The sequence below is a fragment of the Emys orbicularis genome, chromosome 3 (genome assembly GCF_028017835.1).
Source record: "Emys orbicularis isolate rEmyOrb1 chromosome 3, rEmyOrb1.hap1, whole genome shotgun sequence".
Classification (NCBI taxonomy): domain Eukaryota; kingdom Metazoa; phylum Chordata; order Testudines; family Emydidae; genus Emys; species Emys orbicularis.
In genome coordinates this window covers 71,486,578-71,502,235 of record NC_088685.1, presented here as the reverse complement: position 1 = coordinate 71,502,235, position 15,658 = coordinate 71,486,578, and the positions used below count along the sequence as shown (strand labels likewise).

General features: G+C 45.0%; 1 protein-coding gene across 2 annotated transcripts in view; it reads left to right on the top strand.

The window, feature by feature from the left end:
• Positions 1–15,658, top strand: part of RNGTT (RNA guanylyltransferase and 5'-phosphatase) — a 449,379-nt gene that overhangs the window by 28,452 nt on the left and 405,269 nt on the right. For both annotated transcript variants that reach the window (XM_065401183.1, XM_065401182.1), the window contains exons 3-4: positions 11,991–12,094; positions 12,207–12,295. In XM_065401183.1, coding sequence (XP_065257255.1) covers positions 11,991–12,094; positions 12,207–12,295 — 193 coding nt within the window. The remainder of the gene's footprint in view (positions 1–11,990; positions 12,095–12,206; positions 12,296–15,658) is intronic.

Sequence of the window (15,658 nt, the reverse complement as noted above, 5' to 3'; positions counted from 1 at the left end):
GTTTTAGTTAAATAAAACAATTTAAATGTCTGTCTGGTGATGTTCTCCTCATAATACAGCATGGCAAGAAAATCTTCCAAATATTAATGATTAACCTGTTGAATTGGAGATAGTTCACCTCCCAATGACTTCATAAATATCTGCTTCAATTACCTTTGGTAAATTAAATAACTAAACAATCATTCATTTTCTAATATAGCTGTAAAACTAATCTGAAAAGTTTTCAGACAATTTTCTCCCAAATTGTCGGAGAAAAACTGAGTTCTCACTCTTTTGTTTGGGTACAGCAAGTCAGAAGCTTTATTAACTCTCACAATTGTGCAGAGGGAGAGAGCTAAGCAGGTCTCTCTCTCTGATACCTAATTACAACAAGCATTTATACCTTTCATTACAGAAATAATGAGGGACAGCTGCATTTTGTTTATACATAGGCCATCTTGATATCTTAATTCCTTACTTGTTTTGACTCTTGCCAACATACAATATTTCCTATACCTTATCTACACAAGGTCTTCTACACCTTATCTATACAAGGTCACAATAACTTCTCACACAGTACTTTCTCACCCGCCTCACACAATCCTCGCTTCTACAAATCTCGCGTTATCAGGGCTACAGTTAGCCTGACTCTTGCTAACAAACTGTCATGCATTGCAGTTCTTTTCTGACAGTTCTTTTTCTGCTTCCACAACCCCCCCTTTTGTACTTCTAGTACAACAAACATTCTCAAACCTCTATTTGCATCAAGTCCTGGACTTCAGATTCTATATCAGATGTTTCAATTTTAGCGGTTCTGATTGGATGTAATGACAATGCATGATTAGCATGAACATGAAAGGTATTACTATTATTAAGTCTTTTACAACAACAATAACATAATCCTAAAATAACTAATAACAATACAAGCAATAACATTCCCATAGCAATACTATAATGGGGTTGTTGTACAGCCTTAGTCACAAAGCACAATACATCATACTTAGTACATAAAGTGGATACTCTATAAGCAGTCTGAAAGGCATACTTTTCAACTTGATATATGTTTTGAAGCATGTGAATTTGCCCTTGTACTTCAGAGATTTTCTGAATCTCTGGTAACAGTGAAAACAAATTCTGAAATCTATCAGGTACTAAACTAGTCCAATTAAAGGGTTTATTACCCATACCCATATTTATTTCAAAATAAATCACTTAAAAATGTATAGTGTGTACCTTCTAAAAATGAAACCTACATCTATCTCTGAGTTGTGAAGAATATGTATTAAGATTATAATGACCAGCAGGAATGCACTTTTATGTAGAAATCCATGATTAAATAGTCTTCCTGACTAGTGATTTAAATCAAATCCACCCTGGCAAAAATAGACTCAAATCTAGAGCCATTTTGGGGACAAACCTTTGGGACAGCAACCAAGACAGTACACTCTGGTGATTCTCTCTGGAGCACTGACATCTTATGGACACTCATTTCCACGACAGGCCAAAGCAGCTGAGCTACAAAAACACATTTCAGAATCTATTTCATACAATTCTATTTCAGCCCTGTCAGTCAGAGCAAGGGTATTATATGTGCATGTGTACTGCAACCGGTGCTTCAGCAGGAACTGAAACAGTTTTGCTTACTCCTGTAGTACTTGGTTTTCTAGCCCTGTTAAATTGTGAGATACTAAAATGTAAAATAGATATCTGATATTGTTTATTACCCATACCCTAATTAAATTACAATGTGATTGGAAGGGTGGTAATCTGGTTTTCAGGTGATATAGACAAGGCCCTGTGTTCTGTAGCATATCAGACCTAAATTATGACAGGCACCCTTTTGATCCACTGCTGCTTGAAGTGCATGAAGATCAAGGGGAGATTGGAGGGACCAAAGAGCTCCGATTCTCTATGCTTAAAGAGGTACACAGGAGGTGAGAGAGACTAGTCGGTCAGAAGCCCTAGACCTCTGGGGTCTTGTCCCAAGCAGACTTCTTTATGCTAGTTCTTCTGCTGTGCAAATTAGGAGCAAAGCCCCCAAGTACTTGGTAGCAATGTGGATCTAACTTCTGCAGCAATATTCCAGTGAACAAACTAAAATTTCTTGGACAAATTCAAACAAAAGAAAAAAGTGATTTTTTTTTTGAAGTGAGTGAAACATGAGGAGAAAATTATCCATAAAAAGTATTATTTGTGCTTATATATTTTGATATTAAATTCAGTTTTATGTTGGCTACAAATTTTTGTATTGAAAACTCTTAACTGCATTGTAGAAGTCGTTTGGGGGATCATGGGAAGTTTTTGAAATTTTGAAAGTGACTTTTGAGGCTTCTTGTTTCCAGGAAGAAGTGGGAACCAAGTCTGGTTTTTGTCACTTAAGTATCAGTTGAAACCGTTTTGTCCTGAGATGGGGATACGTCTCCTTGTTCCCTCTGTTTTGGGTAGAGGTACAGTGGAACCTTCCGATTTTGGCAGTTGGCTTGAATTTCTTGTTCCTCCACTGCTTCAACACTTGACAAAATCTGTTTGCCTCATTACATCCAACAATGAGAGAGAAGCTCATTGTTCTTCTTCGAGAGGTGGTCCCTATTTATATTCCAAATGTGTGTGCGCATGCGCGCCATTGCTGGAGTGGGAAGATTTTCTTAGCAGTGTCCATTGTCCCGCATGTGCATCTCTTTGTGTCTCAGTTGTGGTTATATTAGGTCATGCGGGTCGACGCCTTTTCAGTTCCCTCTTAACTGCTGCATTGTCGGAATCGGAATCCCTGTTCCTCCGTGATCATAGTTCAACTATGAGAGCATTTTAGTCTGTTTGTATATAGTAGTTCTTTGTTTTTTTCTTCTATAGTTAGCTGTAAATAGTTTTGTGTAGTATTAGTTAGTATTCGCCGCCCTGGTTGGGCTCCCCAGGGACTATGTCCTGCGTTCCGGGGTTCAAAAACTGGGCTTTGTGTCCTCGCTTGCTCTCAGTGAGTGATGAGCACCAGTGTTGTATCTACTGTCTTGGGGAGACTCATCTCGCTGCCCACTGCAAGATGTGTGTGTCCTTCCCACTGCGGACCTGGGAAGCGTGACAACTTTGCCTCTGCAAGCTCCTTATGGAGGTGGCTCTCCGGCCACATTCAGTCTAACGTGGGACTGGCAGAGCCATCTGTGCAGCACCCTTCACTGCTAGTGAGTGCTCCGCTTAGCACATCCCACGCCCCGGATACAGTGGTACTGACGGTCCAGGACAAGCCCAAGAATGAGAGCCAAAAACATTCCCTCCCTGAGCCAGACTGGGCAAGAAGTCGTGCATGGACCCTGCCCCACCACTGCCTAAGCTTCCTTGTTCCAAGGGTAAGATGAAGAAGGAGGAGGACCAGGCAGTACCACAGACCACTGTAGTGGCCGCCCACCTGGAATGCTTTCTGGGGTGCTTGCTGCAAGTGTCTCCATGCCCATCGGTTCACTTGGCACCGCAGACACCATCACGCTCCTTGGTTCTCACAGAGAAATTCGCTGGACCCCACGATGCTGTGAGTCCACAACTTGAACTGCTCTATCCCCCTTCTCCGCTGCTCGCCATGCATGAGCCACCCAATTTGGTGGATGAACTGCTCCTGCTCCAGGAGGGGCAATTCCAGGTAGTGTGTCATGGATGTCCGTACTGACGACTCCACTGCTCCTGTGGGCTTCATTGGACTCTGATGGCTTCTCTTAGCCAGAACCGACATTCTCCTCCACTTCGAGGAGACGCTTGGATTCCTATGTCCAGACATCTCACCTGCTAGCATATGACCCGGCACCTGCCATATTCCCCAAGCCCTGGCCACACTGGGATTCATATCAGTGGCTCAACCAACTTTCTCAAGCATCATTCCCTTCTGCCCTGGACCTCGCACCGGAGCCATTGGGCTCTGAGGAAGAAACAGAGGCAGAGCTGGTACTGCCAGTTCCGCCAGTCTCTATGGCCGCTTTGTCTTCTCCGGATGATGCCCTTATACCCCCTTGCCCTCTTGCCTCCTGATGACCATAAGCAGTATCAGGAGCTACTGCACAGGGCTGCCACAGACCTAGGCATACCCCTGGAGGAGGTGCGTGACCAGCACCACTAACTGCTGAACATCCTCCAACCCCAGGGATCATCATGTGCATTGCTGCCCCAGCAACACTGCTTTCCTGCAACCTGCGAGAGCAGTCTGGCACACAGCAGCTTCCTGTGCCCCTATGCCAAAACAGGCAAAATGCAGGTGTGTTGTCCCAGCTAAGGAGGCAGATTTCTTCTTTTCCTATCCACCCTCCAGTTCCATCGTGGTGCATGTGGCAGCAGAACCCGCCCGCCAACACATGCAGAAATTGACTCCTCCGGACCAGGCAGCCAAGTGCCTAGACCTTTTGGGCAGGAAGGTCTACTTTTCAGCAGCATTGCAATTTTGCATTGTGAAGTACCAGGATCTGCTGGCAAAGTATGATTTCAACAGCTATGCCAAGCTAGCAGAATTCCTGGACGATGTGCTGCAGGACAAGAGACAGCACTTCCACACCCTCATAGAGGAAGGCAGCCTGGTGGCCAAGGTAGGCCTTGAAGTAGCGGTTGATGCCACGGATATGTCATCCTGTTCCCTTGCCATGGGCATAGTCATGCAACGCAACTCTTGGCTGCAGTCCTCCGGCTTTCCGTGGGAGATACAGACCTCCGTATAGGACCTCCCCTTCGGTGAGGACAAGCTCTTCTTAGGCAAGATGGATGAGTCCCTCCACTCCCTGAAGGACTCAAGGGTGACACTCTGGTCCCTTGGGATCTACACCCCAGCATCCCATCACAAACAGCAGCAGAAACCCTTCTGTCCTTGGCAGTACGTACCCTATCCTCCCTACTATCACCAGGAGAAAGAACCCCCATGGAGGCAGCACTTTTTATAGTGCCTCCGGCCCGTGGCCCAGCTGCAGCCACCTCCTCTACCCTGACCCACTGTGATGGAATCCCCGGTGTATAACCTGGAACTGTGGGACGACTGTGCCCCTTTAACTCTTCAGCCTGGGCTGTCTCTCACAATGCTATGTCAGTGACGAGCAGAAAGCCCCCTCCCAGACACTATGGTCACTCAGCCATCAGCATGTGGAGCCCCACACCCAGCTAAAATGCATGAATGCTCCCTGAGCCACTTGTGAATCTCAGAGAGAGAGAGGCACCAGCCAATCACCCCAACCTTGCACCCCAGAAATATAGTGTCTTACACTGCTCAAGACTCCCTTGGACAGTGCAAGTTCATTAATTAGTTCGCCACTCCAACAAAAGGATAGTGGACGTGCAACAGCCCTTGGTAACCTGAGCTGAGATTGCCCAAGCACTTCAACCGAAAACACACTGTTTTAGATAACATCTAAAACAGATTTATTAATTGCAGAAAGATAGATTTTAAATGATTCTATGATTCTAAGTAGTAGGCATAGAGATCAAAATTGGTCACCTAAGAAATAAAAATAGAAACACAGTCTAAATTCTAACTTTAACAGACTAAGCAAGATTTGAATCAGTCTCTCTCCCCCTAATAGATGTTACAGGCAGCTCACAGTTCCTAATACACAGGCTGAGTTCCCGTCCAGCCTGGGACCAATCTCCCTAGTTCAAAATCTGTCTCTTCCTGATGATTTTCCAGATGCACCTTGGTTACTCTATTGAATTCCTTGATTTGCCCCCCACACGGGCCCCACTTGGACGCCTACAGGGGATCCTTCCCATCAATACCTCTTACAACAAGAAGAAGCAGACACCTTTCTAGTGAAGGGTGACATAGAGCTGGTTCCCTGATCTTTCCTGGGCAGAGAATTTTACTCCCCCTACTTTCTGATCCTGAAAAAGGGTGGAGGGCACCACCTTATCCTTGATGTCTGCCTCCGCAACACCTTCATCAGAAAATCTAAATTCTGTATGGTGACGCTATCATTTATTATTCCCTTCTTCCCCAAGGAGGCCTGGTTTGCAGCTCTCAATGTGAAAGACTCATACCTTCACATTGTCAATCACCTGGGCTATCGAAAATTTCTTCGCTTCTGTGTGGGAAGCAACCACTACCCATTCAGAGTTCTCCCCTTTGGCATCGTGATGACCCCACAGGTCTTCACAAAAGTCTTTGCAGTCATGGCCGCACAGATGCGTCATCTAAGCTACTTGGTGTAACCCTACCTGGATGACTGGCTTTTAGTTGCACTGTCACGTGACGAGCTTACTTCTACCATCCTTGCTCTCCACTCTCTCCTCATAGCTCTTGGCGTCTGTGAATCAAGGAGGAGAAATTGATGCTCATACCGATAGAGAATCACCTTCATGGGGACACGTCTTGATTCCTTGGCAGCATGAGCCTTCTTCCCTGCACATAGATTCGCAACCTTGGCAGCTCTAATTACAGACTTACACTGCAGCCCTCGCACCATAGCTCACTGTTGCCTCTGCCTCATTGGGCACATGGCCGTCTGCACCTCCGTAACACCGCATGCCTGTTTACATATGCGATGCCTCCACCTGTGGTTCCTGACGGTCTTCAGACCCCACAATGATCACCTGGATGCCAAAGTGTTCATCCCACAATCGGTTCTGGCCTCCCTCACCTGGTGGACCGACTCTTCCAAGGTGCTGATTGGCACTCACTTTGCTGTCCCGGTCACGACTGCCACCATGACCACAGATGCCTCCCTTGCCAGTTGGGGTGCTCACCTAAACCATCACAGCACCCAAGGCATTTGGATGCTGTTAGAGGTCAGAATGCACATCAATGTCCTGGAGCTGCAGGAGGTTCATTTAGCCTGCCACATGTAGCAGTCTCTACTTCGCTTGCAACATGTTCAGCTCCTCTCAGACAGTATTGTAGCAGTGACATACATCAACAAACAAGGTAGTACCAAGTTCCTGTCCCTCTGTTCCAAATCTGTCCACCTATGGAACTGGTGCATCTACCACCACATCACACTCCAAGCAGCGTACTTCCCGGAAGCACACAACTTCTTGGCCAATGCGCTCAGCAGGACCCTATACCTCAACCACAAGTGGGAGCGACATGACCCCACTCTCTACTCCGTCCTCCGTACATGGGGCACCCCTCACTGGGACCGTTTTGCCATGTACGCCAACTGCACATTTCCCCTCTACTGTTCCAGAGGCGCTATGGGCCGTGACTCCCATGGTAATACTCTTCTCCTACCCTGGAGGGGCAACCTCCACTATTCCTTCTCTCCCATTCCCCTCATTCCACAAGTCCATCGCAAGACCTGCAGAGTTCAGGCTACTGTCATACTCCTAGCCCCATTCTGGCCCTGCCAGTTTTGGTTTGCGTACCTACTCAGGCTCTCCATCCGCACACCACTCCACTTCTGCACACTCCGGGACTTCCTCATCCAGAACTGTGGCAGGGTCCACCATCCCAATCTGGGCCTTTTTCCCCTCACGGCCTGATTTTTTTTTTTTTTGATGGAATTCATGTGTAGACAAAGCATGCTCTACACCAGTTCAATGCATCCTTATCCAAAGCAGGAGGGCCTCCACACACACCTTCTACGCAGCAAAATGGAAACGTTTCATATCCTGGACTCAATGCTATCACCACCCACTGGATGCAATATCCATTCCTGTCCTCCTGAATTACTTCTTGGAACTCAATGTCAGGCCTTGCCTTCAGCTCTAAGTCCACCTGGTGGTGATTAGTGCCTTCCTCCCCCTCATGGATGGACACTTGGTGTTTACTCACCCCACCACCGTTCGCTTCATGAAAGGCCTTCTCAACAGCTTTCCGCTGGAACTGTGGGACCTCAACCTTGTCCTCCCCGTCTTCACCAGATGACCTTTGAACCTCCTGGCAACATGTTCCCCCTCATATCGCTCCATGAAGGTAACCTTCCTCTTGGCTATCACTTTGGCCAGGAGCGTCAGTGAACTGGCGGCCATGATGGCTGACCCCTCCTTACACTGTATTTCATAAGGATAAGGTTTCCTTACGACTGCCTCCCAAGTTTCTCCTGAAGGAGGTGTCAGAGTTCCACCTCAACCAATCTATTCACCTGCCGGTCTTCCATCCTAAGCCACGTGCCACCCCTGCGGACAGGACTCTTCGCTCCCTTAACGTCTGCCGCATGCTGGCATTCTACCTGCACAGAACTCACTCCTTTTGTGCCTCTACCAGACTGTTCGTTGCCATTGCTGACTGCTCCAAGTGCCAAGTCCTCTCCTCCCAACAAATCTCAAAATGGGTCTCTGGCTGTATCTGAGAATGCTATACGCTGTTCAACACCTGCCGCCCAATGTAATTACAGCACACTTGATGTGGGCACTGGCAGCCCCATCCACTTACTTAGTGGACGTCTCCTGACAGGCCATGTGCTGGGTGGTGACGTGGTGTTCAGTACATACTTTCACAGCCCATTATACCATTGCCCGAGGGGTGGCGGAGGATGCTGCAGTAGGCCATGCTGTACTACAGGCTGTGATGCCTCGTACCCATCTCCACTGACAACTTCTCGATATTCACCCACTTTTGGAATACATATAGGGACCATCACTTGAAGAGGTTACTTACCTGAAACTGGAGGTTCTTCAAGATGTGTGATCCGTATTTGTATTCCAATACCTACCCTCTGTGCTCTCTGCTGCGGACTGGTACACTCAGCAGTAAGAGGGTGAGTGAAGAGGCATTGACTTGCATGACCTAATATAATCTTGTCTGAGACATGAGGCGACTCACGACGCATGTGTGGGTCAATGGACAGTGCTATGAAAATCTTCCGACTCTGGGGCATGCGCAACCATATCTGGAATATAAATAGGGACCACACTTCTCAAAAACCTCTACTTACAGGTAAGTAACCTCCTCATTTATGTTCCTACTAAAATGATGACCATTGAGGTGGTTAATTTAATTAAAACGTGTTAGCTAACGTTCTTTTAAATAACCTTTTTTCTTAATATAGTCAAGGCCCAGAAAGGGGTGTGGGTGTCTGGGCTGGGGGTTGTCCTGCAGTTGGGTTCTTAGGTGGGAGGAGGTATGAGTGTCTGAGCTGGGGGCGCTCCTTGTGGCTGGGCTCTGGGAGAAGAGGGTGTGGGTGTCTGGCTCCCTGGCTGGGCTATGGGGAGGAGAGGGCAGAGAAACAAGAGCTGGGTTGTTGGAGGGTTTCTTTAACTCTCTACTCTTCGGGGAATTTTTGTTGTTGTCTGTATTGTTATAGACATAGTTGCTGACAGGTATTTTAAAATAAATTACCAAAATAATTGAAACTGGCATGATTACATAGTGTTATTTTGACAAAAAATATGCAGAATTTTGCAAAATTTTTAATTTTTTTGGTGCAGAATTTTCCCCAAGGGTAATACTCCAATCACAGCTGAAGATTGCTTCCAAACAATCCAGAAAAGCTAGTGCTTTTAATTTATAACTTTGCTATATCCAAAGTTAAATAATTGATGGCTTATTGGCCTTAAATGTAAATAGAAGCCTATTACCTTTTTATATAGATATTTTTATTAATCAGAACTCCTTTATGTTTCTGAATACATGATAGTGTTTTTCTAATATCACAATGACATACTATCACCATCCTCTTACAAGCGTATTATGGTTAAAAAAAATATACTGTCTTTAATGTTTAAGTGAGCTACTGGTATATACTTGAAAGTATTTTTTTTTTTTTTTTTTTTTTTTACATTTCTAACTATCGAATGAGATTAGGTCTACTAATTTTGATTTTAAAGCACATCAGTAGCTGATAAACTGATTTTTTTTGTAGTACTGGCACACCTTGAAATCTTTTTGTTTTTGTAGAGTGCAATGAATCTGAGAAAGCCATACATGATAAATGCATAATTTTCTTTGACAGTTTGGCCCAGTTGATGAACTGGAGAGTTTCAAAGCCATGAAAAAGCACCTAGATCTTCTGCTGAGGAATATTGTCAGTGCTGTTGCGAGAAAGGCTAATGTAATTCTGGGATATATTAACAAAAGTGTCATGTAAGATGCGGGAGGTAACTGTCCCGTTCTTTTCAGAAATGGTGAGGTCTTAGCTGGAGTATTGTGTCACAGTTTAATGTTGTGGACAAACTGGAGAGAGTCCAGATGAGAGCAACAAAAGTAAGAGGTTTAGAAAACATGACCCATGTGGGAAAGTTGAAACAATTGTGCATGTTTAGTCTAGAGAAGAGCAGGCTGAGAAGGGGACCTGATAAGTTTTTAAATATGGTAATGGTAAAGGTTGTTTTAAAGAGGATGGTGATCAATTGTTCTCCATGTTCACTGAAAGTAGGACAAGAAGCAATTGGTTAGTTTGCAGCAAGGGAGATTTGGGTTAGATATTAGGGGAAAAAACCTCTAAATATATACTCATTGGAACAGGTTACCTAGGGTGGTTGTGGAATCCCCATCAGTGGAGATTTTTAAAAACAGTTTACACAAGGGGTTCTCAAACTTCATTGTACCGGATCCCCGTTCCAACAAAAAAAATTATTACACGACTCCAAGAGGAGGGAATAAAGCCTGAGCCTGCCTGAGCCCTGCCGCCCCTGGTGGAGGGGCTCAAAGCCCGAGCCGCACAGCACTGGGTGGATGGGGCCAAAATCGAAGCCCAAGGCCTTCAGCCCCAGGCTGGGGGCCTGTAATCTGAGCCCTGCTGCCCAGGGCTGAAGCCCTCAGACTTCGGCTTTGGCCCCAGGCAGTGGGGCTCGGGCTTCGACCTCTTAAAATGGGGTCGTGACCCACTTTGGGGTCCCAACCCACAGTTTGAGAACTGCTGGGTTAGACAAACATCTGCCAGGGATGGTCTAAGTATACTTTAACGTGCGTGGGGTGTGTGTGTGGGGTGAACTAGAATGACTCTTGAGGTCCTTTGCAGCCCTACATTTCTATGACAATACATGAGATGGATAAACACCAAGGAGGGAGAGGAGTTATTTAAGTTAAGGGCCAGTGTTGACACAAGAACAAATGGATATAAACTGGCCATCAACAAGTTTAGGCTTGTGATTAGATGAAGGTTTCTAACCATCAGAGGAGTGGAATTCTGGAACAGCCTTCCATGGGGAGTAGCTGAGGCAGAAAATCTAATTTGTTTCAAGACTTAGCTTGATAATTTATTGAGGGAATGATATGATGAAGTCACCTACAATGTCATATGACCCATCTGTGATTGCTATTAGCAAATATCTCCAACTGCCAGAGACACTAGATGGGGAGCGTCAGACTTGTGGATCTTGCCCACATGCTCAGGGTCTAACTGATTACCATTTTTGAGGTTGGAAAGGAATTTTCCACCGGCTCAGATTAGCAGAGACCCTGTTTTTTTTTTTTTTTTTTTCCTTCTCCCTCTGCAGCATGGGGCATGGGTCGTTTTCTGGTTTGAACTAGAGTAAGTGGTGGATTCTCTGTAACTTGAAGTCTTTAAATCGAGATTTTAGGACTTAGAGGTTACGGGCCTTCTACAGGAGTGGTTGGTGAGGTTTTGTGGCCTGCAATGTGCCGGAAGACCGGCTAGATGACTATGATGGTCTCTTCTGGCCTTAAAAGTCTAGGAGTATGTCTACCGTGCAATTAAATACACTTGGCTAGCCCATGTCAGCCTACTTGGACTTGCAGGGCTCAGGCTTCAGGGCACTAAAACTGTGTTGATTTAATTACAGCTTGAGTTCATAATAGTTTAAAAATATCTGAATCCATTTAACAATTCTTTCTTTATTTAAATTCAGATTGCATACTCTTTCCTCACCAAATGTTTTTTCTTCACTTTGAGCAGGTTGGTTTGGGGTTTGGGAAGTTTGGCATTGGTGGCTAGTTGAAAAATGAAACATTGAAGCTTTGAAGGAGGAAAAATTGTGGTGGTAGTGGAACCAAATATTACATAGACCTTATGAACAAGCACAGTATTTTTTAAAAAAAAGGCATCAACTTTAGTATGCTGTCAGTTTATTTTGGCTATTAGCCAATTCATATTGGTGAGCTGTTCATATTTGGATCAATTAAATATAACATAATTACTCTGCTTTTATTCTTTTAGGTTAAAATGGGTTTATTGGTGGACTTAACGAACACCACTCGATTCTATGATAGAAATGATATAGAAAAAGAAGGGATCAAATATATAAAACTTCAGTGTAAAGGGTAAGTTGATTGTACCCAAATAAATATTTGATCTTTAAGTAAAAAATCTGTACTGAATTCATTCCCCTTTCTGTTGTTTTTATTCTAACCTTTGTTTTTCAATGTTTACCAGGCATGGTGAGTGCCCTACACCTGAGAACACGGAAGCATTTATCCGCCTATGTGAACATTTTAGTGATAAGAATCCTTCAGAGCTTATAGGTATGTCTCTTTTTTACCCTTTTTTGCTCCATTTTTGCCTCTCCACTATCTTGTCTTCCATTATCAAGCATTACTACTTTCCCTGATTCCAAGAAGGATCTAAGCAAGTGGATTTCCTCAGTGCAATGTTTGTGCCACTGTAAGGATTGCTTGATGGAGATAACCGTATAAACAAGCTTTTGTCTTTCTCAAAATCAATCTCATGTTACTTTATGCACCAGTTTAAATAGAATTGGTTGCTTTATGCAGACAAATATGGCAGCTAAACAATTGTATAATGTAGGGGTCTGTGGCTGTCCCTCCCCGTCAGTCTTGGAGGGAGGCCATGCCCCTCATTACTGTGTATCTATAAAGGTAAGGCTCAGTGGGGAATTAGCAGTCTCAGAGGTTTCTGGGCAGGGCAGGGCAGAGCAACAAGCAGTTTAACAAGGCTCTGGCCCTCTGGGCAGGGCAGAGCAACAAGTAGTTTAACAGGGCTCTGGGCAGGGCAGAGCATTAAGCTGTCTTTCGCCTGGCCTCCTGGCTCAGGCAGATAGCGGACAAACATAAGAACGGCCATACTGGGTCAGACCAATGTTCCATCTAGCCCCATATCCTGTCTTTTGACAGTGGCCAATGCCAGCTGCTTTCAGAGGGAATGAACAGAACAGGTAATCATCAAGTGATCCAGTTCCTGTCGCCCATTCCCAGGTTCTGGCAAACAGAGGCTAGGGACACTTCAGGGGATGGTTTTGCATCCCTGGTCATTCTGGCTAAATGCAGACCTCTTGGCCTAATGTGGGCAGGCTACTACCCCTTTGGAGTGTACCACTGTCTCCTGGGTTTCCTCCATCTCCCTGGGGTACACGGCCAGTAGCAGTCCCAGTAGCTCCTCCAGGTACTGGTCAGTCAGCAGTCCCAGCCCCTCCTCTGAGTCCTCGTCATGACAGAGCTCCATCTCAGGTGCAGGGCTCAGCAGCAGGCGAGAGACGTCTGCTTCCTTCTCCGGCTCTTCCACAACTGAGCTGCAGGGCCCACCTTTTAAACTTTCTGTCCCGCCCCAATGCTTCTGGCAGGGTGGGTGTGGCTTGCCTGGCTCTGCCCACCAGAGGGTGAAAAGTCGTTCCTTCCTGTCAGTCTTGGCGGGAGGCCCGGCCCCATCGCTACATATACGGGACAGACGTTTTACGGGACAGATGTTTTACCTAACTCCTTCTGATGCAAGTGAGTGTTTCTTGGGCAAGCACTGCTCGGCTTGACCACAACTTATGTGGCATTTGATAATCAAGAGAGGTTGATCTCCTTGTGGTCATGTTGGATTTATAAAGATCCTGTGCTTAGTATTCATTTTAGTATTACATTGTAAAGTTTCCAGCTTCAGCAGTTGAGTTCCTTCAGTAATATACTGGGAACTGTTAATGGAAATTTGATTGTGTTACACTTCTTTGGCATATACAGCCTCAAAATGAGTATTTTCAGAACTTTGATTTTTATCAAAAGCAAAAATATCCAAAATTAGTTCATGAAAGACTCTTAATTTTACTTTAAATGTAACAATCAGATTAGATACATGAGGCTAAGTGCATCCTTTTCTGAATACCATTATGTTTAAACATTAATATAATTTTATGCTTTCAAAGGTAAAAATATTACAAGTAAATGTTTTTATAACTGCCAGTCCTGAAAACTAAAGCTGGGATCCAAGAGTCAAGCTAGGTTATTTTTCTCATGTGTCATCCATAATAAAGATTAAATTCTCAGTGCTTGTGAAACTATTTAGTTTGCTTTCAGTAGGTTTGTATAGGTGTAACTGATAGGTATGTAGTAAACAACTGAGTTGATGCATTTGAATAAATGGTATTCAGTACTTTCTCCTGGTTGTGTTGACTGTCGTGCTAACAGGAGTAAAAGCAATAAAACGTTATTTTTTGTCACTGTTTAGCAGATATAATTCTGAATAATCATGGGGAGCAAATCTGTTGAATTATGTATAAATAGCATCATCTTAATTCATTCTTAGAGGAGAAGCACACTTCAAGGTTTTTCTATATATTTTACATAGAGACACTTACTGGTTTAAGACATGCATTTTTTTTTTTTTTTTTTTTTAAACACATAGTTCCAAAAACTGTCTGTAGGCAATCGATATAACTACATATTGGTTTAGAAACTGATATAGTTAAAGCAGTACAACTCCCTAGTGTGGATGCATCTAGACTGGTATAAAGTGCTTATATTGGCATTGTGTGTGTTAGTATAAAAATGGTATGTAGACCAGCCCTAAAGATCACAAACGGACTTATTCACTGAAGAGTTCTGTGATGAGGTGTACCTATCCTGCACCAGCCCCCAAAGGGTTAACTGTGCTTTGTAGGCTGAGGAAGCCCCGCCCCTCCAACTCTGCTGGGCATGTTCAGCTTGGAGGCAGAATATAAAAGGAAGCAGCTGCTGAAGGGGGAGGCCGCAGACTGCAGGCTCTCTCTAGGGAGCTGCTGCAGGCCCACGGCACGCAGAGCTCCAGACAGACTCCGGGCTACCTGCTGAGCCCGGAGAAGAGACCGCATCAGCAGGAGCTACGCCACTTGAGGACCCCAGAGATGCGGGGGGACTTTGGAGCATCGCTGAGGGAGAAAGGGTAGGAAGCAGCCCAGGGGACTTAAACTTTTCTCTCGTGAGTGAACCAGGGAACCAGTCAGCATGCTTCAGGAGCTCTGGGCGGGGACTTGGAGGAGCAGGGAGGGCCTAAGGCCCTCTACCCGGTGTGTCACACACCTCTAGATGGCGCCCCACTTCCCCATCGAGCCAATAGGCCACACAGCACCCCAGAAGTGGGCACCTTCACTAGCCTTTAGGCCACGCTGCCCTGAGTAGAAGGTCTGCGTTATTGACTCCAGCCATTAGGCCACGCTGCCCTGCCTGTAAAAGGCTACATTATTGACTCCGGCCAGTCGGTCACGCTGCCCTGTGGAGAAGGGTGACATTGACTCCAGTCACTAGGCAGTACTACCACATTTTATAGTAAGGGTCCTCAGCAAAGGACCTAATTGGCTGCAGTATCATCTCTGCCCTGTCTTTTTTGACCACACATGACCCGACACCCTGTGACGGGGTGTACCTACCCCGCAGCAAGTTCATTTAGCATTTTTATCAAATTTTGAATGATTGGTTTAGAATGTGTGGTTCTCAGCCTAAGGATTATTGCCCTCCCTCTCTTTAGATAAATGGGAGGGAGGGTTTCAAACTTTTCTGTTGTAATGTGGATTCATGATAGGGAAAAGGTTGAGAACCATTGGATTGGAGGCAAATTGGACTAATATTCAAAATTAACTCTTGAAATTGCGTGAACACTTATTTCTGTGAAATAGAATGTTTTTGTTTTTTCTC